The sequence below is a fragment of the Durio zibethinus genome, chromosome 1, assembly GCF_047325235.1.
Source record: "Durio zibethinus cultivar Kanyao isolate XHJ-2024 chromosome 1, ASM4732523v1, whole genome shotgun sequence".
Taxonomy (NCBI): domain Eukaryota; kingdom Viridiplantae; phylum Streptophyta; class Magnoliopsida; order Malvales; family Malvaceae; genus Durio; species Durio zibethinus.
Window position 1 is genome coordinate 6,726,862 of NC_143162.1, and position 24,575 is coordinate 6,751,436.

Sequence of the window (24,575 nt, forward strand, 5' to 3'; positions counted from 1 at the left end):
CATAGAGGATCAATCACCTAAGGCAAGAGATCGATCCTCTCTTAAAGGGATTGATCGGTTGTTCAAACAGAATGTCCTCAAAGTGTGGAAACCCAGAAAAAGGATCGATCCCCTCAAGCAAGGGATCGATCGGGTAAGGTAAAATAGGCATAAAATCGAGCTTTCGCAAACATGAACCAATCGATCCCCTGAAGGCCTAAAACTCCCAACAACTATTTTTTATATGAAATTTTTGCAGCTTTGAAGCATTAAATGCAATCAAACGGCTCTCAACTTCTTTCTAACTATAAATCAAGCATTCCACTGCAGACCAAGAGTAACAAGAGTTAAAAAAACTTATTGCTATTCACTTACCAATATGCTCAAGCATTCAAAGCTATAAAAAGAGAAAAAGTGTAGAATTCATATCAGTTTTTTTTTTTACTTTTTTATTTATACATTTGTGTACTTCAACTTAGCAAACACCTAGCCTTTGTGAGGTTCTTAAAGTTTGCCAAACACTTCTGAATTTTTTGTAGTGTGAGTGTGTAAGCTTAAGGGGAGGATAACACTTAAGAATGTATGTTATTAAGTTGAAAACCTTGGTGAAAGCTTAGTTGTAATCTTCATCAAATAATGGATTGAATTCCTTAGCAAGAGAGGTTAAGGGAGAGGACGTAGGTGCCTAAGAAAGGATCGAATCTCTATAAATCTTGGTGTTAAATTCTCTAACCTTATCTCTTGTTTATATTCATCTATTATGCTTATCTATTTTGATAATTTGTGGTTATTGAATATTATCTTTGAAAATTTTATTAAAACCAATTCACCCCCTCTTGGTTTATTCCAAGTCTTTGAGCTAACAAAACCCTTGCAAATTTAAAACTTTTGCAAAACTTGAAAATTCTTGCAAATCTAAAAATTTTTACGAATTTAAAACCTTTGCGAATTTGGAATCTCTACAAAATTTGTAATCTTGCATATTTGAAATCTCTGCAAAACTTGGAATCTTTTTGAATCTAGAACTTCTGAAAATCTTGAATCATTTACAAACTTTGAAATCTTTGCAAAACTTGAAATTCTTACGAATCTAAAAACCTTTGCAAATCTTGAATCTTTAAAATTTTGAAATCATTATGATTTTTTTTGTGAATCTTGGAGTCTTGGAATCTTTCAATTCTTGTTATGGAGCTTTGCGAATATTTGAAAATTTGTGAACCTTTGAATTTTCAAATTGTGAATATTTGAATTTCAAGATTATTTTCAATTTTATTTTGAATCCAAATAAAATGAATGCCTTTCGTTTTTGTGTAATTTTTGTTTCATAAAAACTGTGCAAAGAGTGATAACTGTAGACATCCCATTTTGTCCAAAATTTATTCAGGATCGAAAATGGGCTTCAACCATAAAATTGGGCCCGATTGGGAAGCTTCAAGCCTAATAGAAAATTTTTTAATTTTAATTTAATTTGATTGATTGACTTATTTATTTATTCTAATTTTACATGTTTATATATATATATATATATATATATATATAAAGAGAAATAAGAAAACAAGGGATTTTAGCTTGATTCATGCAAATCCTGTAAATGAGAAAATTCAAAATCAAATTACAGTTTACAAAATCGTAATGAAAGTATAATCAATTTGATTTATTTTTCAAAATTAAAGGGATTCAATCCTTATAAATAAACAGAAACCACACACAAAGGGGGAAAATAAAATTCCACAGATCTTAGTTTTCTAGTTTTGTTAATTTTAGGAAGGAATCATTCAAGCAAATTTTGAGATTTTTTTGGGCTTTGTGATTTTATTTTGTTCTAAATTTGATTTAATTTGCTTTTGGGTTTCTTGAATGTGAGTTTTAATTTATGAGTTTGATTTCATATTTTGTTCATTTTCTAGGATTTTTGTTGGGGTTTTCTATTGGTTTTTTATTCTGGAATTTCTGTTGGATTTTTAAGAATTTGAAAACTTTTTAAAGTTTTTTTGGATTTAGGATGAACTTTCTGGTTGAAGTTTGAAGTTTTTATGTGAACCTGAAAACCCACGTGAAGATCCGCTCTTCAAGTCCTACTTGATCGAAGGTTATCCTTTTTCTTTTTTTTCTTTTTATTTTCTAATTTTATTTTATTTTTTATTTCTTTTATTTTACTTTGTTTTTATTCTTTTATTTTTCGTATTGAATTTTTGCATGATATATTTTGCCTGATATGATTATATATTTTATTTAATTACATGATTATTAATATAATTGTTTGCATGATTTTGTTTGTGTGATTCATTTTTGCTTGATTATTAATAAATTTGCATGATATTTTATCTTAATTACATGATAGTTTATATTATATTAATTGCATGATATCATATTATTATTGTATGATTTTATATTATTATTTACATAATATTATTTTGCATGATAAATTTTGTTTTATTTTATTTTTTTAATTTAAATAGGGGTTTAAAAAAATAAAAAATTTTCGCTCTTAGTAAATTATTGAAGGATTTAAATCTCAAATTAAGTCATATAAAACTATTGGTAAACTTAATGAATCTTTTAAATGAAATAAAATAATACATTTTTAATCATACCAAACTATAGAAGGATAAAATCTTGAATTAAATCTTACCAAATTATTGAAAGATTTAATGAATTTTCTCAAAATAAAATTTTATGAAAGATTTTCAAATAAAATCTCACCAAACTATTGGAATATCTGTATTAAAGTAAAATCTTACCAAACTATTAAAGGATTTTATTGATTATTTTTGAAGTAAAATATATTAATGAACCCAACGATAATGCCTCTTCAGAGTAAGATATTAGTCTCCATGAATACTCTTGAGATGAAAAAATTATCTTAAATTGCTAACAAACTATTATAGTCATTTTAGGATCAATTTCTAATAATTAAATTACTTGGTAAAATTATAAGAATATTTCAAGGTTTGGATAATTTCAAATCAAACTGGTACCATCCTTTCGATGAGTGCTGTGAGAGTGCTATAACATTCTTCTTACATAATTGCACTTTCGAACCTAAAATCTAGTTTCATGGATTTTAGAATTTACTATTTAAAGATACCTAAGTCTATCTTGAGATTCCTCTTTAAATAAGATAATTCAATCAAGTGATCAATCGTACCTAAACAAAAAAGATTGGTAATGACTCCTTAAATCTATATCTAGTGATAGGTTCACAGATCTATATGTTATAACAATATGAATAAAGCTAAAAAAGTCCACTTATATGTCCTAACTAATGTTACATTCTAATGATAGTAGATATGGCTCTAACCAAAGGTTGGCTTCTTATGTTTTGGTACATGTGATTCCATCATAAACTAATAAGACACTCCAAACCTCGTTCATCATAGGCTACAAGCAGAAAAAAGTTTAATTTGAGTGAAAATATTTTGCTAGCCTATGTAAAGACAGAAAATCTCACAAAAATGTAAGTATTTCACTCCCTTCTAAATGATGAAGCTTATGTATATAACTTATATTATGCACATGTAAATGGATTAAAAAATATTAAAAACTTGAAAAATAAATATTAAAAGCTTGAAAATGAATCAAGAAAAAAAATCTTTGTAGGAAAAACATTTGGCTTGGATAACACAAATTCATTTACTAGCTTGACTCTCGGCTATCCCTAGCGGAGTCGGTAAACTGTCATAATGTATAAGTCTGTAGACCTATAGCTAGACCTGACCTTAAAGAGTTATCACTAATCTTTTTTTGTATATGTGCAATTGGCCACCTAATTGAATTTATGCCATTTTAAAAAAAATGTCCCAAGCTTAACTTAGATATCTTTAAAAGGTAAATTCAATGTCTACGAAACCAGAACTAGGTTTGAGAATATGGTTACATGTGAAAAAAGTTATAACATGCTCATAATACCCATCAAAAAATGGTACCAGCTTAATTTCATATTATCCAAGCCTTAAAATGTGTTTGTAATTTGTTTAATATTAAATATGCATAAAAGAAAAAAGAGAAATAACTAAGTAACATAAATAGATATATAAATAAAGAAGGAAAAAATAGAAATTACCAAATAAATTGGCTACATTTGATTCCAAAGCACGTGGACCTTTGTAATTATGCTTGCCGACTTCAATTTGCTGGTTGTTGGAACTAATTATGATTTGGGCTTTTTATTAGATTAGATCCCCAAACTAGGTTAATCCCCTTTTACTTTTTCAGCTTCTTCACCCTTTTATCTTCTTGCTTGTTTATCTATAAAATAGCCTATGGCTTCACTAGCACCCCTCGTTAGTGATGATTGCCTTTCTTTATGATTTAAACAAAATTAAAAAAAAAAACCTAAAACATATATACTCAAAACCCTAAAAACTTTTGCTGCAAAAACTTTTTGTTTAATACCTCTCTTTTGTGTTTTTTCTCAACTCCTTTCCCTAACATAGAACTTCTAAGAGAAAATCCTAATTATTTAAACCTAAAACACCAAAAAAGACTATAAAAAAAAACTCTTAATCTTTTTGCCTTTTTTTTACTCTTTCTCTCTTGATTTTTCTGATTGATTCTTCATCGTTTCTAATTGATCCTAATAGGATCTTTTTATAGGCCTCTAATCCCAATTACAATAGGAAAATGAGTTTTCTTGATTTGAATCTCTTAATCAACTTCAACCTTGAATTTTTAATTCAAATCTACCTCTCAAACCAATATTCCTTTACAATCTTTTTTCAATTAAAACACTTTTAATTCAATAACCTAATTAAAATTAAACCTTTTTCAAGTTGTAGCAAAACAATTCTTTCCCCTTATTTTTGTTTTTGTTTTTAAATAATAATAATAACTCTAATATAATACAATACCAAAAATAAATTAAAAAAATTCAAAGCCTAATCTTAATATAAATTGACTCGAACTAAATGGGATATTTACAAATGAAAGAGGTGATCTTTTTCTGAATAGATTGAACAGTCTATTATATCAAGGTTTTGGTTCATTAGGTAATGCCTTACAACTTGATAAGAAATAAACAATCTTTCTTCTAGGCTCACGAATGAAACATGAATTTTTTAAAAAACATAAATTCTTTTAAAAATAAATATGTTATGACATTTTCTTTAGTATCCAAAAGTGGCATTGTAATTAATGTCAAGACCAGCTATGAAGGGTTAAGATTTTGAAAGGTCATTTTGGAACAAAAGAAGAAGACTCAAATTTTCAACATTCATCTCTTTAATGGGTTTCAAACTTTCAGAGCATCATTATTCTTGAATCTTTCAAAAGTATGGGTTACTTCAAGCTAGTTTTTTTTTATTTTTCTAGACATCAAAATTGGCTCCCAAAATTTCAAATTTGCTTCAGACTGCCTTTTTTAGGATTTTCACCTTAAAGCCACATTAGTTTCTCTCTTTTTTTTTTTATTTGTTTCATCATGTACTTAAGAATTCAAATTTCATCCAAAATGAATTGACCGATCAAATGGGTAGCTTGGCAATGAAAGAGAGCAAGGGATTCTTAACTTTTATAATAGTTTTTCAAAAAAAGCTCCTCAAAGAAAAACATTCATACTTAATCCAATATGAACTTTTTTGAAAACGTAACGTAAGCCAAGATTCGGGTTTTTAAAAAAATGAATAGATAGACCTAAAATAAATCTTTAAAGGTGATTAAATCAATGATCATTTTAAGACATCTGTCTTTTCATATTTTTGTTGTTGCCACTTCATCATTTTTTTTCTTTTTTTTTTGTTCTTTCTTTTTATTTTTCTTTACTTCTTTCTTTTCCATTTCTCTTTTTTCTTTTTTCTTTGAATGGATTTCAAATTTTTAAGGAACCTTTTATGGAACATTTTTCTTCAACATGGAGAGTTTCTTCATAGATTTTATCATACTTAACCTTTGAATACGCCCTTCTTTTGCCATTAATATAGATGATGATCCTTAATCAAGGTTCATTTAGAATGAATTCATTAGGCTCAAAGGGGTAATAAAGGAATAATTTTCTTATTTGTGAAAAGATAATGAAAGACATCTATTTGTCATCTCAAGCACAATCACTTAAATTGAAGAGCAATCATTTAGGAAAATGGTTTAAAGAAAAGAACTTTCTTCTTTTTTCAAATTTTTTTTTTGGTTTACTTAATTTCTGAGTTCTTTTTCGAACTTTTAAAGTTTTTATTTGGATTTATTCAAACTTCTTGAGTGTATGATGTCACAATCATTTTTGTTTTTTCTTTTTTTTCTTTTTTTTTTATCATTTTCTTCATGCCCACATAATTCATACACAATTCATCAAAATGTGCTCTAGTTCGATATGCCATTTGAAAAAGGTCCATATGATGAGAATCATGCTGAAAAGGTTTTTAGATTATTCATATCATCCCACAAGAAGAAATAGTAATGGTATAAGTTAGGTTGTCTTTAGGGCAATAAGTGGTTTTATTCTTTCAATTAATATCCCTAAGATATTAAACACTGATCACTTTAGGAAAGGAATTGAAACATTATATGTTTATGGTCAATTGATGAGATTCGGGGTGAATGGTTTTATTGTTGAAGAGCAAGCATAGTCTTGACACATATCAAATTACCAACATTAAACCCAAAAAAAAATTACGTTAGCTAGATTTTCAAAAAATCTACAAAGCCTTTTTCAAAGTAACTGTTTCATCAATCATTGTCTATATGTCGTGATATGATTAGGTGAAGATGAGATTGAAACTTGTGCCCTCTTGAAACATTAAGTTATTGAGTAGTTTTCATGAAAACGTTGGCAAAAGGTATTTTATAAGGTAGGTTTATTCCAAATAATAATCAACAGTTCTTCAAAACCCATCATGATGAATTTGAAAACCATTTTATTTTTTCCTTGATTTGAAAAGTATGCTATGTAGGTTTTGTTTTCTAACAATTGGTTGAAAAATAAATAAATAAATAACTAAAAACTATAAAACACTAATTCAAAAATTCAACAATATTGATTCCATGCAATGGATACAACTTAGCAACATCATGTACATGCTGTGCATATGTACTAAACAAAAATTCCAAAAGTTTAAGAACTACTCTTTCTTAATCATCTAAAACCCAAACATTTTTTTCATCTCTTAACTCCTTAAATTTCATATTAGACTCAAGAAAAAGAAAATTTTTATTGCTCTATGAGCTCCGGAGTCAAAATGCCACCGTTGATAAGATTTTCAACATTTTCTTTCAATTGTCTACATTTTTCAATCGAATAACCGATCGTCTTCATGTGAAAATCGCATTTACTATTTAAATCATATCTCTTTGCTGGTGAATTTGATTTTGTTTTCAAAGGCACAAGAATGAGGTATTGATTTTCTATTAGTAAAGGCAAAATATCAGAAATAGGGATAAAAAATTTCTCTTAACTATTTTTTGGTCTTTCTTGGCTTTTTCTTGGTTAGGTAATATATCTGAATGCAAGGGCTAAATCATGAACAATTATATGAGGTTAGAGGTTTGCTTAAAACTCTGATTGGAATGGTTAGAAATTTGATGAGGCATTGTTTATAGCCAAATAGTAAGGATGGTAGATCGAGTGAGGATAATATGGGGTAAAACCTCTACCTTGTTGCCCTTCATGGGTTACGATTTGTACATTGCCTTTCTTGGATGGCCTATCTTTCTTTGTCTCTAAAAAATCTAGCCTTCCACTCTTGATTGCATTCTCTATTATTTCTCCAAAAATTACTATATCTGTAAAATTTTTTATGGCATTTCCAATCATCTTGTCATAATAAGGTGCTTGAAGAGTGTTAATAAACAATACATTGATTTTTTTTTCTGTAAGGGATGGTTGAACTTGGACGACCGCATCTCTCTACCTTTGAGTATATTATTTAAAGCTTTCAGTAGCTTTTTTCTTCGTATTTTGTAAAGACAGACAATCTAGCATCAAATCTATGATATATTTGTATTATGCCATGAAAACTTCAGGTAACTCCTTTCATGAATAGATTCGACTTCTATCCAATTGAACTACCACTTAGTAGAGATCTTGTCAGGTTATCTTGGAAGACATGGATCAACATTTATTATCATAGGCATAAACAATCATTTTTTTATAGTACGTAATGACATAGGTCACCGGGCATTTGCTCTCATCATACTTTTCAAATTTAAGAACTTTGAACTTTGGTGGAATTATCACGTTAGCACCAAGCATAATTCAACTGCATTCATTGATCCATAAATATCCATCCCTTTAATGGCCCATAACCTTTCTTCTATAAACTTTATTTTATACTGGGACTCTTAGTCCCTCTTACTTTTACCACATTTATTTTGAGCTATTCTCGTTTCCTTGTATTGCTCAAATCAAATGAATCAGATCTAATGACTTCATCCCTAAATGTGTTAATGACTTCATCCCTGAATGTGTTATAGCATGCCCCAGAAATTAAGTAAGTCCATGTGTTATCAGCATGGTAATGTAGGTAGATGGTCGTTCTCCAATGAAGGGCATAGATAACGACTATACCACTCAAAAAGTTTAGGCTAAATGCGGGGCAAAACTTGGTAAACATGAGAAGTCATCATCATCATTATCTCATCATTTGTGTCCCTTTTAGGTAGCTTCTTCCCTCACTATATCTTTGCCTTTGCTTATTTTCTTCATTATTTTCAACATCGTATTGAGCTGTTCCTTTATTTCATCTTATGCTTTCTCAATCTCATTCATTCTATTGGTCCGTTCTTTTTCCATAATCCTAACTCGAGTATCACACAAATGGTGGACAAGTTGATTTGAAATCTTGGATGGTTGAGCTATCCCTAGACCTTTTATCCCTATAATTTTAAAATTAGGCCCTATTTCATTTATTTATTCATGCCATGACAAAATGAGTTTCTTATTTTTTATGACCTAAGAAATTTCTTTTTTAAAAAAAAGGAGAACTTAAAATTTTTTTTTAAACTTAAAAAAAAAAAAGCTATTTGCAAATGTACAATTGATGCATGATATGCATTGATGCAACGATGGATTTATGCATGAGAGTGTAAGGTGAAGCAAGCTAATTTTTCATATATGCATGATCTTAAAAATAAAATCTAGAAATAATGAATTTTCATAAATTTCTAAAAATAATGAATAATAATAATATTTTTACAACCTTTTTTTTAAATGCAAAATTAAAAAAAAAAAAACATGAAAGATATAAATATTTAGACAAACATAAAAATAATTTAAATTAAATGAAAAAATAAAAGGCTATTTTTGTGTGAAATTTTTGTTTAAATTTTGGTAATAATATATAACCATTTTATTATTTGTCAAAAAGAAAGATGTTTCGTCACACATCATAATTTTGATATTTTCTACGAAAAGGTTTAACATGGTTTTACCCTAGACTAGGCTTGTAACATTTACTATATGCGAGGTTGGGATTTATAAATCTAAAAGTTTTCAAATTGTTCATTTTATCATCGTTCATTATAGACTAGTAAGACACATCGATTTCTCACCTATGACAGGCTACAAAAAAAAAGGTTCAATTCGAGTGAAAGTATTTTGCTTACCATTGTGGAGGTTATTACCTCACGAAAGCATAAGTACTTTACTTCGTCCTATAAGAGATAAAGCTCAGGTATAAAGCTTATGCATGAAGTGTAACATGTCATCATGTGTGCAAGTGCCTCTTAATTTATTAAGGATAATATATACAAAATAAATAAATAAATAATGAACAAGTGGCACAATAAAAATGTAATGCAATTAATTATTATTATTATTATTATTATTATTATTATTATTATTATTATTATCAGTCATTGAAAAAAAACAAAATTAAAATAAAGAAACTTAAGGTTAAATACCAATTATTATTGTTAAATCAAAATTAAGAATAACACATAATTAATTTTTAACTTGACTCTCAAGAAAAATCTTCCCCAACAGAGTCATCAAGCTGTCATAATAGTTTTAGGACCACTAGATAAATTTAAAAACAAATGAAATCATCACCAATCTTTTTTTAGCTATGTGCGATTAATCATCTATTAAAACTTTACTTCTTAATAAAATTTTGAAATTAATTAAAATTTATTTAAAAGATAATTTTTAGCTCTACAAAAAAAGTTTGAATTCTAGAGTTAGTTACGCATGAGAAAAGATTAGCACCCCCACAATTCCTGTTAAAAAACAATATCAATTAATTATGTATTATCCTTCAATTTTAACAAAAAGGTTTTAATTTTGGTATTTAAAAAATAACTCCTTTGGTTATCTTTATTAATTTATTTTCATATCCATTTTTGTTATTTCACCTTTTTTTCTTTTTTATTATTTTATTTTAAAAAAAATTAATCCTTTTTATTTAAGAAAAATAAATTAGAACCTTGTTATCGAGAAAATTCTCAAAATTTTCTAGTACGTTAATAACATTGAAAGAATTTTTTTTATCTAAGGATTTCATAAGAATTACTACTTGAATTTTTTTATAATCTCATCCATAGATACTTGTATCTATTTTCAAAAATAAGGATATATATACAATGCAAATGATAAAATATTGATGCATATGTATTAATTTTCCAAAAAAATTGTTGGTTTTTTTTTTTACACACATATTTATAGAAGAAAAGAAAATTTTTTATTATATTGAAAATTTTTATAAATACTCTAATACATGGTTACATTTTAAAAAAAAATTTTCCCTTAAAGATTTTTTATGTATCACTATTTGGATTACTTTAAGATCTCATCATTGGATAAAAATTTTTTTTCTACCATTTTTTATTACTTTTATTTTTTTCATTTTTCATTTTATTTTTAAAGAGAATTTTAATTTTAATTTTTTAATGAAATTTAAACTTTATTTTTATTAAAAATAATTATTTTGGAACATATATAAAAAAAGGTACTAAAAAATAGTAAATAAAGTAAATAAATAAAAAAATAAAAAATAAAAAATACTTGAATCACACCGATCAATGTTTGATCATCAGTTTGGAGCGATTCAACAGTTCAGGAGCGATTCCATGAGGTTTAAGCCATTGGATTGGTTCACTGCTGGTTCGTCTGGATGGGTCTAGGCCTTAAAGCTAAGGTGGGTGGTCGGGTCAAGCCTGTGGACCCCAAGTTTAGTGGTTGAGTTGCACATAGATCCTTAGGCTCCCTAAACGGTGTCATTTTGAACTTTCCTTTTTTTTTTTTAATAAACTTAACCTTTTTTTAATTATTTCATCATTCTTCTTTAAAAAAAGAAAATCCAGAGCAGTAAAAAAAATCACTAGGTCTTTGCCACACACCAAAAATTCAGCATCCTACCATCGTGTCGATCATCGATCACCACCTCCGGTGATCAGAATCCACCCAAAGAACACCAAAATAATTCCCCAACCTTCCTCATCCTTGTTTTAGTCTTTTTTCAACCTGAAACTGCACAGTTTTCCTAAATCGGCCTTCAAAGTTTCGGCCAATCTTTTTTTTTTTTGCTTACTTTTTTTTTTGTGTATTAGCACTGGATCCTTGTTCCAAAGGCTGTGATGATTTTTTTTTTTTTGATTTTTTTTTATGATTGTTGGTAGTTTGTGAATATCAAGGTTTGCTTGGTAATGGGTGAACTAGTGGGGGGATTTTTTTTTTTAGTGGTGGTAGTAAGCTAGGCTCAGTTAGGATATGGCAATAATGGGGGTCTAGTCTTAGCATTGGCAGTATGTTTTAGCAGTGCTTTGTTTCGATGGGAAAAGGTTAGGTTAAATTAGGATTTGGTAGTGCTTCGTGTAAATTGGTTGTGATCGGTTTTGATTTTAGGTAAAGCTTTAGGTCGATATTGGTTCAGTTGTGATTGGGATTGGGTTGGAGTCGTGATCTAAGCAGAGCAAGGAAATATCCTTATGTTCCTAAAAATCCCCCATTATGTTCATCTTTTTACTATCTTATGAAGGGTTTTGAGATTCATGGAATGACTCAAAAGATAGGCAAAGAACCAGAGGAAAAATGGGAGAGGTAAGGTAGCTAGCAGTTGAAATTCTATTGCTGGTAGTTGAAATTTAGTTGTAAAGGTGGGTGTGGGATGGCTACTGATGGGGGTTGACAGAGTAGGTGCTAAGGTGGCTTGGGCTCAATAAGGGTTGCTCAGCAGGGCTAGAAAGGGATTGAGCACCTGAAGAAGCTCGTGGGTATATGTGGTAGAAGCTTAGTTCTTGTCGTGTAAGGCACCAAGTTGTAGGTTTTTTATTTTTTATTTTTGGAGATTAATTTTTAATTGAAAGTAAAAAGTTTTGAATAAAATAACGATTAACTTAGACAAAATTAAATGTTTATAGTTGTGTTAATATCTAGTAGATTTAAATTTTAAATTTTAAATTTTAAGACTTACAATCTCCTTTTTTTAATTTTTAAACTATGATTTCTTTTATAAAAAATCATTAAAAAATTAAAATTTTATTATTGGTTCATTTTCAAGAAAGATTTTCGAATTCATTTGTATTTTAAATAAAAGGATTGCATGCATTTAATATTGAGTCAAATGTCTGGTATTGGTAAATTGAAACTTTATTACTGTACAGTATAGGATTTTCTTTCCAAATTTTCTAACGAGTCCGAATAAAAAAGGGAAAATGTTATGAATTATGATAGATTGCATTCTCCGGTTAAAACAGCTAGCAGGCTAGCACAGTGATTTGCTGGCTTTTTAATTAATTGGTAAGTAAAGTTGGATTATTATGAAGAATTAATTTCCAATAAGAAACGATATGGGCCATGGCTTATATTCTACACCATGTGCAATAATACAGCCAGCTGACCTATGTTTATCAACAATTTATTGTCATCAACGTCGGCAACTCACCGACTCTCAAGACAATTACCAATTGTCCTTTGGATTTACCAAGCAACTGCCCATTTTTCTTTATCTCTTCTGGATCTAATAACTGAATTTCTGCTCTTTCTTTAATGAAGTCAAGTTATCTTTGGAGTATCTTGAAAAAGTTTTTCAAAACAAGCGGTTTCTCCTGCAACATAAACTAAATTTTGGTTTTGATTTTTGGTGGTCTTGTTTTCCTCTCGAAAAGGTAGTAATAATTTGGAATATCGAAGTCGGACGGTGTCTGCATCTTAAAGATAGTCGGGAGAGAAATTTTTTTTATTATGCTATTAAAATTTTAATTTTAATTTTTCGAATTAAAAATTTAATATTTTATCGCATAATATTTAATAAATTAAAAAAATTAAATTTAGAAAAATTATCTTTTTATGTATTCAGAATGAATTATTTCAAATCAGATTTATTATAAATCTCGATTGTTATTTACATATATAAAAATTGTTGATAGTTGAATTAAACCTAAATTTTATAAAAAAAAAAAATTCAGTGTTTACCAATTCAATCAATCCTGTTTTCATACTACTTTTAGCTTTATTTCCCAAATACAAATAAAAAATTAGTATTCCAATTAAGTAGAAACTGCTCTAAATCTTTTGGCAAAGACGTTTGAAGGTCATTGAGTTGACCTGCAAAGGCTTAGATCAAACGGTGTTTATACCGATTTCTGAACCTCGAACTGGTTGTTTCCCCCGTTCATGTCCGTTCCACCTAAGTTTACAGTTAAGGATGACAGTGAAGTTGAAACCTTTAATTTGTTACCATTAAGATAAGGATTCAATTAATTAAATAATAACAATTTATTAATGAGTTAAATTGTATGATAATATCGAATAAAATTTTTAAAATATTTTAAATTTTATACTTTTATTTTAAACATTAATATTTATTTATTGATTAATTAATATTATTTAATTTACTAATAATATATAAAATTTATATACTACGATACATCAAATATAAATTCTTTTTCAATTTACATATAATTATAAAAGACAAAACCTCAAGTTTAACCTAGCTGTCAAAGCCAATTTTAACTTGTCCACCAAACTTTCCTAACCATTACTGCAACCGTGCCCGACTCCTTGTACCATGGATGAAGAAGGTCGCCATGGGTTCCGATTTAGCCCCATTCTCGTCGGCCTTCTAGGAATCATTGCCGGGGCCATCATGGCTGCAATTTATCCTTTAGTTTATTCTGTTCGCAGTTACTACCGCAGGCAGATGGTAGACACTGGCAATACTAGCCAAAATGTTCATCACAATCAACAGGAAAGGCCTAGTAACAGAAGCAGAAGTACTTCAATACCCAGGTTAATTCCAATATTTAGATACAACAAAGATTGCAATGAAGACATGTGTGCCGTTTGCTTGGGTGATTTCAAGGAAGGTGAGCTTATTCGGGTATTGCCAGACTGCTTGCACTTTTTCCATGTGGCATGTATTGATACATGGCTAAATTTGCAGTCGAATTGCCCGCTTTGTCGCGCTGATACTTCTTCACCTCCAGAGCAGGCGGCCGTTCTTTGACGGATTCTAGCAGAACAGTGTCAACTCTGGAACTTAATAGATTGCCGGATTTTGGGGGTCTAATTTTCGAAATGATGAAAAGGGATGGCTATACTCTTCATTGATGATTGTTTATTTGTTTGGAAGTGACTCAAAGCAAGAAAATGCGTAGTGAATGAGAAAACTTAGATGCATTCGTCAATGTCAAAAAGATGTACATAGCATCTTTTTTTTTAATGCCTTTGGTCCCTGTCATCGCCCTCAATCCACCCTTATTTTCTTTCCATCTTCCTTCTCTAGGATAATCATTTTTCAAACGTCAAACCCTTAAATGACGAAACTTAAGAACAGTTTTTAGTGCTCCTCTCTCCTCTGATTTCATCACAATTGTGTGTCAGGTTCCAACACTAAGTATCCTTCGTTATATATAAAAATCATCCCAAGAAGGATGAAAAAGAATATTAGCAAGCTTCCAAGGTTTGGAAGCCTGCTTTAAATTGGGCTTGATCAGGCCATTACAGTAAGGTCCTGGGTCAAGAACTTTTGTGTGCTTACATTAATTTGTGCCTCTGTTTTTGAAAGTACTAGATTAATCCTAGTCTCGACTTTGCTTCAATCAAAAGTATAAGACGGACTAAATGGGTCAAAAATCAACTACTTTCAATACTTTTTTGCTTAAAACGAAAAACATAAACCGGTAACATGCGTTGCATTTCATGATGTTACGTGAATTTTGTCCCCACAAACCTACATTTTCCAATCAATTATTGCTTTTGAAAATTATCGAAAAATATACATCACCACTGCCACCCACCGCACCATTTTCTTTTCTTCCCTTACCTGCTCAAATAAAAACAAAACCTCAATTTTTAGTCTTATACCAATTACCATCGTTTTTTTCCACCTTATCATGGAGAACTCACCAACCGTTATCAGGCCACCACCACCACCACCACCACCAAAACAACCGCCGCCCTTTGCATCACCACCATCTTCCCAGCCTGATAACAACAATAACAGTATCAGGTCACCTCCGCCGTTACCTTCCTCTTCATCACCTCAAATATACCCTATAGACCAAAACGGTATAGTGACAATCAATCAACCTACACCTTTCCTTGATTCACCAAGAAGCGTTGATTTTTCCCCCCTTGAATTCATTCTTGCCCTTGTTGCTGTTATAACAATCCCTGCTATAGTCTATGCTTTCTTTTTTGCTGTCAAGTGCCCTCCATGGTCTTCCAGGGAACGTCAGGACAGCCCAAGGGAACTTTCCAGGGACAACAGTGGAAGTGGTGTTGAAGTAATAGAGAGGAGCAGGGAGCCTGTTTCAGGTGTTAAGTACCAAAAAGAGACTCATTCTAAAGATATTGGAAGTGAGTGTCCTGTTTGTTTATCAGTTTTTGCTGATGGTGAAGAAGTAAGGCAGTTGAGTGGATGCAAGCACTCGTTTCATGCTACTTGCATTGATTTGTGGCTTAACAATCATAACAATTGTCCAATTTGCCGGGCTTCTGTTACCGTAAAGAGGCCAAATAATAATCGTAAGGGGCCGTCTGGTTCAGCTAGAGATAGTGATCTCCAACAAGGTTTGCCAGATGCAGCCAGTTTGGTTTGAATGTCTAGTTTAATTTTCTTGATTTTTTCCCCTTTCTTGCCTAAATTTCCTTTTTCCCTTTTGCCCTTCTGAGGCTATGTGGAAAGTGAGAAATGGCAAATGGAAGATTTGGTATTCAATGCTTCACCAAGAATTGGTAGTACTCTTGAATCCTGATAGCATAGAGATTAGCCTTCATTTTTTTTTTTCTTTTGGGTTAATTTCCTCTGAGGAATTCATGGCAATTAAGAGCTAGAGTTTGATCAAAAGTTTTGTGTTATGGATCCTTCTTGTCATAGCTTGAACTCTTCAGAATTCAGATAGAAACTTAAGTAATTTGGATCCTGATTCGCAGGGTCAAGATTGAGTTACATTTACTATTATTTTCTGTGAATCTGCTCGGAGAAGAACTTAACAGAGGTCATAAATGGAAGAAATCCTTATTTTTCCTTTTAGGGCGACCTTTTGTTCATGATTGTGAATAGCTTCAGCAATTGTTTGTCTCATCCTTGGATTAGTATGCTTTTGGATTAGTAACCTGGAAAATTAATATTCTTTTTGGTTCTTTGACACTCATGCTTGGTCTAATATACTTTGCCAATTGACACATTTACTCCAGAATAGGGCCGAAATTCAAATCCTCGTTCCATAACCATCCCAAAAAACAGAAGTATTGGTTGTCCATGTTTGTGTAGCAACCGGCAGGAGCCTTCTGATTTGTGTATACCAAAATTTCCTCTACTTGCTAATGCAAAGTTTGAATTTTTTCAGATGAAACCAATTGCTGAAAAACTTGTCCCTAGAAAGAAACCGCAAAAAGCAGTTACTTAGCCTGATACTATGGATCCGTCTTTATCTCTGCTGGAAAATACAAGAGGAACAAGAAGAACAAACAAAAATTAGGACAGCTTGTATAGCTTTTCAAGCACCCTGGAGATTGGCAGAAACATGAGTTCTTGCTCGAAGCATTCAATCGCTCATGGCATTTTCCTTGACGTTTCATTTTTTTTTTTATGGCAATAGCACCATACCTCCAAAATCCAAATTCAATGCCATGATCATCACTTTGACTCCTACACAATGACTTTGGATTATAGCAAAGCTGTCGAGCTAAAATAACTTATCTCTAGCACATCTATCAATGAGGTCTTTATCTGTTGATTTCAAGCTTGGTTACCCAGAAGTCTAGTTGATCAGCAACACATGCTACACCTGTGGAACCATATGAACTGAATTTCTTGACTGCATTTTCTACCCCAAGAAACTCGTACACATCATTATCAAATACAGGATTTAGGCTTCTCAAGTCCTCTCGATTCAGGTCCTGAGGCTGGCAGTTCTTCGAAACACATAATGCAACAGACCGTCCAACTATATCATGAGAAGTTCTAAAAGGAACCCCCTGCAGAGGTAAAAAAATGGGTAATATAGATTTTATTGTTTTCAAAAAGAAAGACAAGCACAAAGGAAAAAAATAAAAGAAACAGAAATGAAGCAGTTATATTAAGTAACTGAGAGACACTATCTTTACCAAAAAAAACAAATATAAAATAACTAGCCTTTTTAACCAGGTAATCAGCAAGCGTTGTGGCATCAAGATAGCCTGCTGGTAAAGCCTTTTGTATTCTTTCCTTATTGAAGGTAATATTGTGAGCAAACTCTAACACTTCAAGCATGCCTATAATGGTCCTGGTGCTATCAAACATAGGTTCCTTATCCTCCTGTTTCAACAGGTAAAAGAAAAGAAAATAGAATGCCTCTTTAAGTACTACAAGGATATAAAGAAAATACAAGAAAAAAGCTCAAATAGATAAGGGCTCAAACAGCTGTTAGTACCCTTACAAGATCAAATTAAACACCAACATGAAACCATAACATCGATGGATGGTGAAATGTTCATGGAGTCCATAAAATGGATATACTGAAATAACCACATCATTAAGTAAATAAAATAAGTTTCTACCTGCAAATCACGATTATAAGCAAGAGGAAGTCCTTTGCACAATGTGAGAAGGGTAACCAGGTCTCCAATCACTCTAGCAGGCTTTCATCGAACAAGTTCCATTGGATCTGAATTTTGCTTTTGAGGCATTATGCTACTTCCAGAGGAAACAGAGTCATTTGGTGTGTTGAATCCAAACTCCTCTGAAGCCCACTATACCCATTCTTCACCAAGCCGAGGAAGATGAACTGCTATGATGGAATTAGCAGAAAGAAACTCTTAAGACAAAATCTCGATCTGAAACTGCATCAATAAAAAAAAAAAAAAAAAAGCGGCCCAGTGCGTTAAGGTCCCACTATGCGCAGTTCGGGGGAGGTCGGATCCACTGGGTCTAATGTACGCAGCCTTACCTTGCATTTTCACAAGAGGCTGTTTCCGGGACCTCCAGGTCACATGGCAGCAACCTTACCATTGCACCAAGGCTCACCTCCCTGAAATTACATCAATACTGTTTAAAAATAGTGAAATGCAACTATGTTGAAAGAAGCCTGATATCAAGATCTAATGAAACATTATAATTAAAATGGAGATCTAGGGTAGACAAAATCCTATGGAAAGAGTAACAACCCTTCATGCTACAAGACATTAACAGAGACAACTCATACAACGGTCATGCACGACATTCCAGAAACTGAAATATGACGGCTGTTTCAGCACATACCTGTGCCTCATAGGAGCAGTGAATCCCAAAGTATCAGAAGTCATAAACCTATATCAACTGGTAAGCCAGTACCGGCTAGTGCACATTGCACCTAGAGGACAGAAATTCAACCTAGCTCTGCAATCTAGTAAACAGCCAACATCACGGTCTAGCTACAATAAAAAAGGCTTAGATTGAGATTCTGGATGCAAATTTATAAAAGATTCAAGACACTTGTGTAAACCCAACAAGATAATTTGTTCCTTATGCAAGCTAAGACACCATCATGTAAATGTATACAAATTTGAATTTACCATCTGCAGTTATTGTACATAAGAAATACTTTTTTCTTTCTTTAATAGAAAAAGGCTTGGTCTTCCTAGCGATAAAACCATAATTGATTTGTCCATAAGTTGATAAGCACATCATATTTTGTGGATTCCTATATTCAAAGACTTCTAATATTATATTGACTTGATCATAATCGCTAACCACTTATAATCACAAACTGTAGGTTTACCAATTCTCCAATATTTCCTGTTTTCATTTACGCTTCGAGAGCCAAGCTGCCTACCATCCATGTCTTTTGCTTTCAAAATTTAGTCCTTTTTCTCTTATAAATGTTTAATTAGATAAGCTTCTTTCTAAGTTCTAACAATATGAGAAATTCAAAATTTTCCAATCAACCAATAAAGCAACAACTTTATTTTGCCAAATAGATATATGAATGTTCAATTTCATCTAAACTAGTGTATAAATGAAATTATTCAAACATGCTCCACATATGCTAAAAGAAGACGTTGTAGTAAAACAGGTTGTGCCCCCTGTAAATGTGTATATCCAGGAATGATCAAACCCTCATTAGTTAGAGCCAATTTCACAAAAGCAACCTGGATATGTCTAATGCTAGCAATAATCCTGTCTATAGCATCATGGCACCACAGGCGAATCAGTCAAAACTTGATCATTTCAGCTTCGGGCAGTGTGGACCTTCTTTGCAGGCTCACCGATCATATCTGTTAATGCAGCTTCAATATTCATGTGGACATCCTCCCTATTAGTTCACCACACAAATTCACCAGCTTCGGTGCGTCTCTCTATTTCATCTAGACCTAGCAAAATACTATCTCTGTCACTTACACTAATCAACCCCTACAAACAAAAATTGGAAAAATAACATGCACTTGAGTTAGCTAGAGTAAATTAGCGAAACATTATATATCACAAATTGTTAGAATTGGTCTTGCATTTTTTTACAAATTTAACATTATCCACATTTTGGAAAACGATAAACTCCCCAATAACAGAAAAAAAAAAAAAAAAAAAAAAAGACGAACCTTTTTAGCTAGCATAGAAGAATGGGCTTTACTTTCCAAAATATTATGCTTAAACAACTGTTTATCAAACGAGATAGACTACGTGAACTTCTCAACAATCTCCGTCACACTCTCTTCGAATCGCCCACCCCATAGCTTTGTCTCCTTTGGTTTAGTCTCGGGTTCAGATGACGGGCTCATGGTGCACTGTAATGGCTCAAATCTTGGCTTGACTCTCAGCAGCAATTGGAATATGGGTCTTGGGTTGGGCATGGATGGATCGGAGACGAAGGTTGATAGGCAGGAGAAAATTGGGGTTGGCGAAGAAGAAAAAAATAATGACTCCATTATAGAACAGTCGAAGAAAAAGAGAAATTCTAGTGCCCTGCGTTACGTTGGGCACTTCTTAGCAGCAGGGTTTTTGGTGTTCTTTTTTCCAAGGGGGTCAACTGTGTCGGCTCGACGTATCATAGGCTTGGTTTGGGACAGGTTGGGTTTTGTTTTGGGCTGATAGGCTTGATACATTGGGTTTAGGGTTGTAAGAGAACCATATGAAAATTGGAAAGAGAAATTGACAAGCCATGAAAGTCCAGATAACAAATTAGAGCAACCAAACCAAGCCATGAAATTACAAATTTATAAAGAACTAATATTCTATATCTTGGAATTTAATGTTAAGACAAGTTAAATATTTTAAAACCTATAAAGAACCAATATTCTATATCTTTGGAATTTATATTTGTTTCTCATTCTTTTTAAATTACAAATACAAATAGTTCTTGCAATATTTTTCTAAAAATTCAGTTTGAAAAGTTTAAGAAAGAAATTATGATGAGTTTAAGAGAAAACTATTCAAATGAAATGATTTCCCCGGCTTTTTATCTCAAATTTGATGAGATTTTCATTTGATTTCCATTCATCTACAGAGAGATTCAGCAAAATAAAAAGAATCACAGAGATTTTTTATTTTATCAATTGACTGAAATTCACTACTACTCCCTTGTCTTTTGGCCTTTTTTTTTTGTCAAGAAAAGGATTCATGCATAGATTAACAAACCGTACGATACATCAACGTCCCATTAGTCTCAACTAATAAAATGGGGTTAATAGAAGTAGGGGGATCTGGGAAGACTTCAAAATAGATAGTACTAGGGTTATACAACTCCATCAGGGGATTTACAATAGTACCCCTCCTAACAAGGGCGTCCCCACTTCTATTTCCTAGGAAAATATGTTTCACCATGGTCTGTTGGAAACTCATCAACAACATCCTGCAATCACAGATAAGTGCATTGAGAAAGATGTTGCCATAGTCATTGTTGTTTAAAAGGTTAATCACCATCAAAGTATCCAGCTCCACAATATGATTAAGAACTCCCGCATTTTTGGCAATAGTTAAACCATCCCTGAGTGCCCATTATTCTGCCTCCACACTGGTAGCCCTCGATAGATGTTGAGAGAATACTATTATACATTGTCCTGTTTGATCACGAAGAATAGCCCCAGCTCCATTCTTGCCCAGGTTTCCTAATGACGAGCCATTGGTGTTAAGTTTATGCCATCTATTTAAGGGGGATCCCATTTGACACCAATGAAAACCGAAAGGGGGATTCTCGTGGTCTTTCCTACTATAGCCTGGAATTCACAAGCACGTTCAATGGCTTTAGACACCACCCTTGAGGTATTAGACTTACCCTCGAAAAGAAGTTTGTTTCGAGCTTTTCGAGTTTCACATAGGAGGAAAGTGAACATAACCTTCCAAGGCAGGTTGTGAATGTTGCTGATGTAGTTGGATGTGGGGTTTATAGACACCCTCTGTTTCGAATTCACCAGGTGTTATCGGTTTTTAGGGCCAAGGCCTGATTTCGAATTCTCCGGCCTAAGGCCCAAGATAAAGCCCATTTGAGGGCCCATTTTCATTTATTTGACTATATTTATTTGTTTTGTAATAATAATAATAATTAAATATTAAATAAAATACTAAATAATTTTTCTTTTTTAAAAAAGAAGAAAACACGATGCAGTGCACAGCCACCGCACCTGTCCCCACCTCCCCTGAAACACCTATCCCGGCATCAAGCCACTAGCATGCCAACCAACTACCGCCCGTAAATCACATCGAGAAATGTGAGATTGACTCTCCAAGCCACTCTCGGGCCTCCAAACCACCAAAAAATATATAAAAAAAAAAAGGAAAAGAGTCCCTACCAAAAACAATCTTGCCAGAAAATAACAAAAAAAAAAAGAGGGTGAGATTTTGCCATAAAGAAAATCAGAAAATATATACATATAAAAAAAAAAGAGGGGGCTCTTGTTAAACTACCCAAAAAAAATTCACTACTTAACAAAAAGAATAAACACCAAACAAACAAAAAAAAAAAAAACCACTGGAACGAAAACTTAGCGTCAACATAAAAAAAAAAAAATCAATAGAGAAACCAAAAAAATAAAAAAAGCAACAAAAATTTTTGTTTTTATTTTTGGTGGAGCTGAAAGGTTTTGCTGAGATTTAGACTTTTAGTATTTGTTTTTGGTGAAAAGGAAGTCAATACGGAGACAAAAAGCTTAGGAGGATCATTTTAGTACTTTTAAGTAATTTTTCAATCATTGGTGAAAGTACTACGACCAACACAATGACACGATGCACGATTGTGGGATGTTGCAGAGGACTTTGAATTTTTTTTGGAGCAAAAAAATTTTTTTTCCTTTCAAAAAATGAAATAAGTTAAAAAAATTAGCCTTTTAATAGAAAGAAAAAAAAAACATCAAAACCAAAACATCATTTTGAAGCCCCATGATTTACGCATGGCTCGTGACTTGACACAGGATTTGGGCAACCGGCCTATCGACCCGTTTTAGTTCCAAGCTTGGACTGGTCTCATTAAACTGAGATTGAACTGCCAGAAAATTAGTTAGATTCTCTAAAATTGCTCCAATTACCGTAAACTCACCCAAACCGCATGAATCATTAGCTGGACTTTTGACTAGTCCGGTTCAGTATTTTTTTATTTTATTTATTCTTTTTTACTATTATTTTTTATTTTTTTAGTGTTCCCAAAATAATTTTTTTTTTTAAAAAAATCAAGTTTAAATTTTTGATAATTTCAGTAAAAAATTAAAATAAATTTTTTATAATAACAAAATAATAAAATAAGTAAATAATAATAAAAAAATATAATTTTTTTATAATTATAAACTCTTCCATTTATAATAAAAAAAGATTAAAAAATAATTAAAAATAATTAAGAAAATGTACGAAAGGAAATTTTTATCGAAAATGAGATTTTAAAGTATTCTGAGTAGTAATACTTTAAAAAAATCTCTTGGTAAAAATTTTTTTTTAAATACCACTAGCATATTAGAGTATTTATAAAAAAATTTAATAAAATAAAATTCTTCCTTATTTTAATAAAATAAAAATTATTGATAAAACTAAAAATTAACTAATTATTAATAAAAATAATAAAAAAGAAAAAAAAATTTTGCTCGATGATGAGATTTTAAGATATTCTTTGTAGTGATGCCTTAAAAATCTGTAGACAAAAAGATTTTTTTAAATACTACCAGTATATTGAAATATTTATAAAAAAAATTTAATATGATAAAATTTTTCTTTTCTTAAAAAAAAACAATAAAATTAATATTAAAAAATAAAATTTTTAAAAGGAAAATAAAATGCGTGCATCAATATATTATCATTCATATTGCATGCATGATCTTGTTTTTATGAAAAATAAATATGAGCTTTTGAGGATGAGATTATAAGATATTTCAAGTAGCAATGCCTAACAAATCTCTAGGTGAAAAAAAATTCTTTTAATGTTACTAACGTACTAAAAAATTTTAAGAATTATTTCAATAAAAGGACTCTAATTTATTTTTCTTGAATAAAATGGAATAACATAAAAAAATGATAAATAATAATAAAAAACCAAATTTTTGATAAATAAATAATGTTAAGAAAATTATTTTTAAACACCAAAACTAAGACCCTTTTTGTCAAGATTAAAGGACTAAATTAATTAGTATCATTTTAAACTAGTGTTGTGGGGGTACTAATCATTATCCACGTGTAATTAACTCCTAGACTTAAACTATTTTACAGACTCTAAAATTATCTTTTTTAATAAATTTTAATTAATTTTAAAATTTTATTAAAATGATATATTATAATAGGAGGCTAATTACACCTAGCCAAAAAAGATTTGTGGTAACTTCATTTTTTCCTTGTTGTTTTCAAATTTGTAGGACGACTCCAAAACCATTACAACAGTTTGACAACTCCATTAAGGAGGACATTTTTTTTTTAAATCAAGCCAAAATTAATTACGTGTTATCTTTAATTTTAATTTAGATAATCTTAATCGATATTTAATTAATTTCCTAGATTTTGATTTTATTTCTTTTTCAATAAAAAATAAAAAAACAATAAAAAAATCAAAAGAATAAAAAACAAATCAAAAACGAATAAAGAAAAATTTCACTCGTATTTTAACAATGTCTTTTGTTCATTTTTCATTTTTCATTTTTTTGTATATATTATTCTTAATAAATTAAGAGACATTTACACACATGATGACACATTACACTTGATGCATGAACTCTATACCTAGGTTCCATCTCTTATAAGATGAAGTAAAGTACCTATGCTTTCGTGAAGTAATAATCTCAGTAATGGAGAGTGAAATACTTT

At 30.9% G+C, this 24,575-nt stretch overlaps 2 protein-coding genes and 1 pseudogene across 3 annotated transcripts; 2 read left to right on the top strand and 1 right to left on the bottom strand.

Annotated features, from left to right (window-relative positions):
* Positions 1–12,435: 12,435 nt before the first annotated feature.
* On the top strand, positions 12,436–15,285 carry LOC111310615 (uncharacterized). Its single transcript, XM_089761513.1, has 2 exons — positions 12,436–14,208; positions 14,286–15,285. Exons 1-2 carry the CDS (start codon positions 13,911–13,913, stop codon positions 14,309–14,311), a joined length of 324 nt encoding a protein of 107 aa, XP_089617639.1. The 5' UTR covers positions 12,436–13,910; the 3' UTR covers positions 14,312–15,285.
* Positions 15,121–16,380, top strand: LOC111311934 (RING-H2 finger protein ATL33-like). The gene has a single exon (XM_022911790.2). The coding sequence runs from the start codon at positions 15,238–15,240 to the stop codon at positions 15,943–15,945; it is 708 nt and encodes a 235-aa protein (XP_022767525.1). The 5' UTR covers positions 15,121–15,237; the 3' UTR covers positions 15,946–16,380.
* A 165-nt stretch (positions 16,381–16,545) lies between these two features.
* LOC111310616 (argininosuccinate lyase, chloroplastic-like) lies at positions 16,546–20,319 on the bottom strand (annotated as a pseudogene). The gene is made up of 6 exons (XR_016342495.1): positions 19,904–20,319; positions 19,340–19,718; positions 18,588–18,739; positions 17,888–18,180; positions 17,484–17,645; positions 16,546–17,326 (listed from the first exon to the last, which is right to left on the bottom strand). The product of XR_016342495.1 is annotated as an argininosuccinate lyase, chloroplastic-like (transcript).
* Between the last annotated feature and the right edge of the window lie 4,256 nt (positions 20,320–24,575).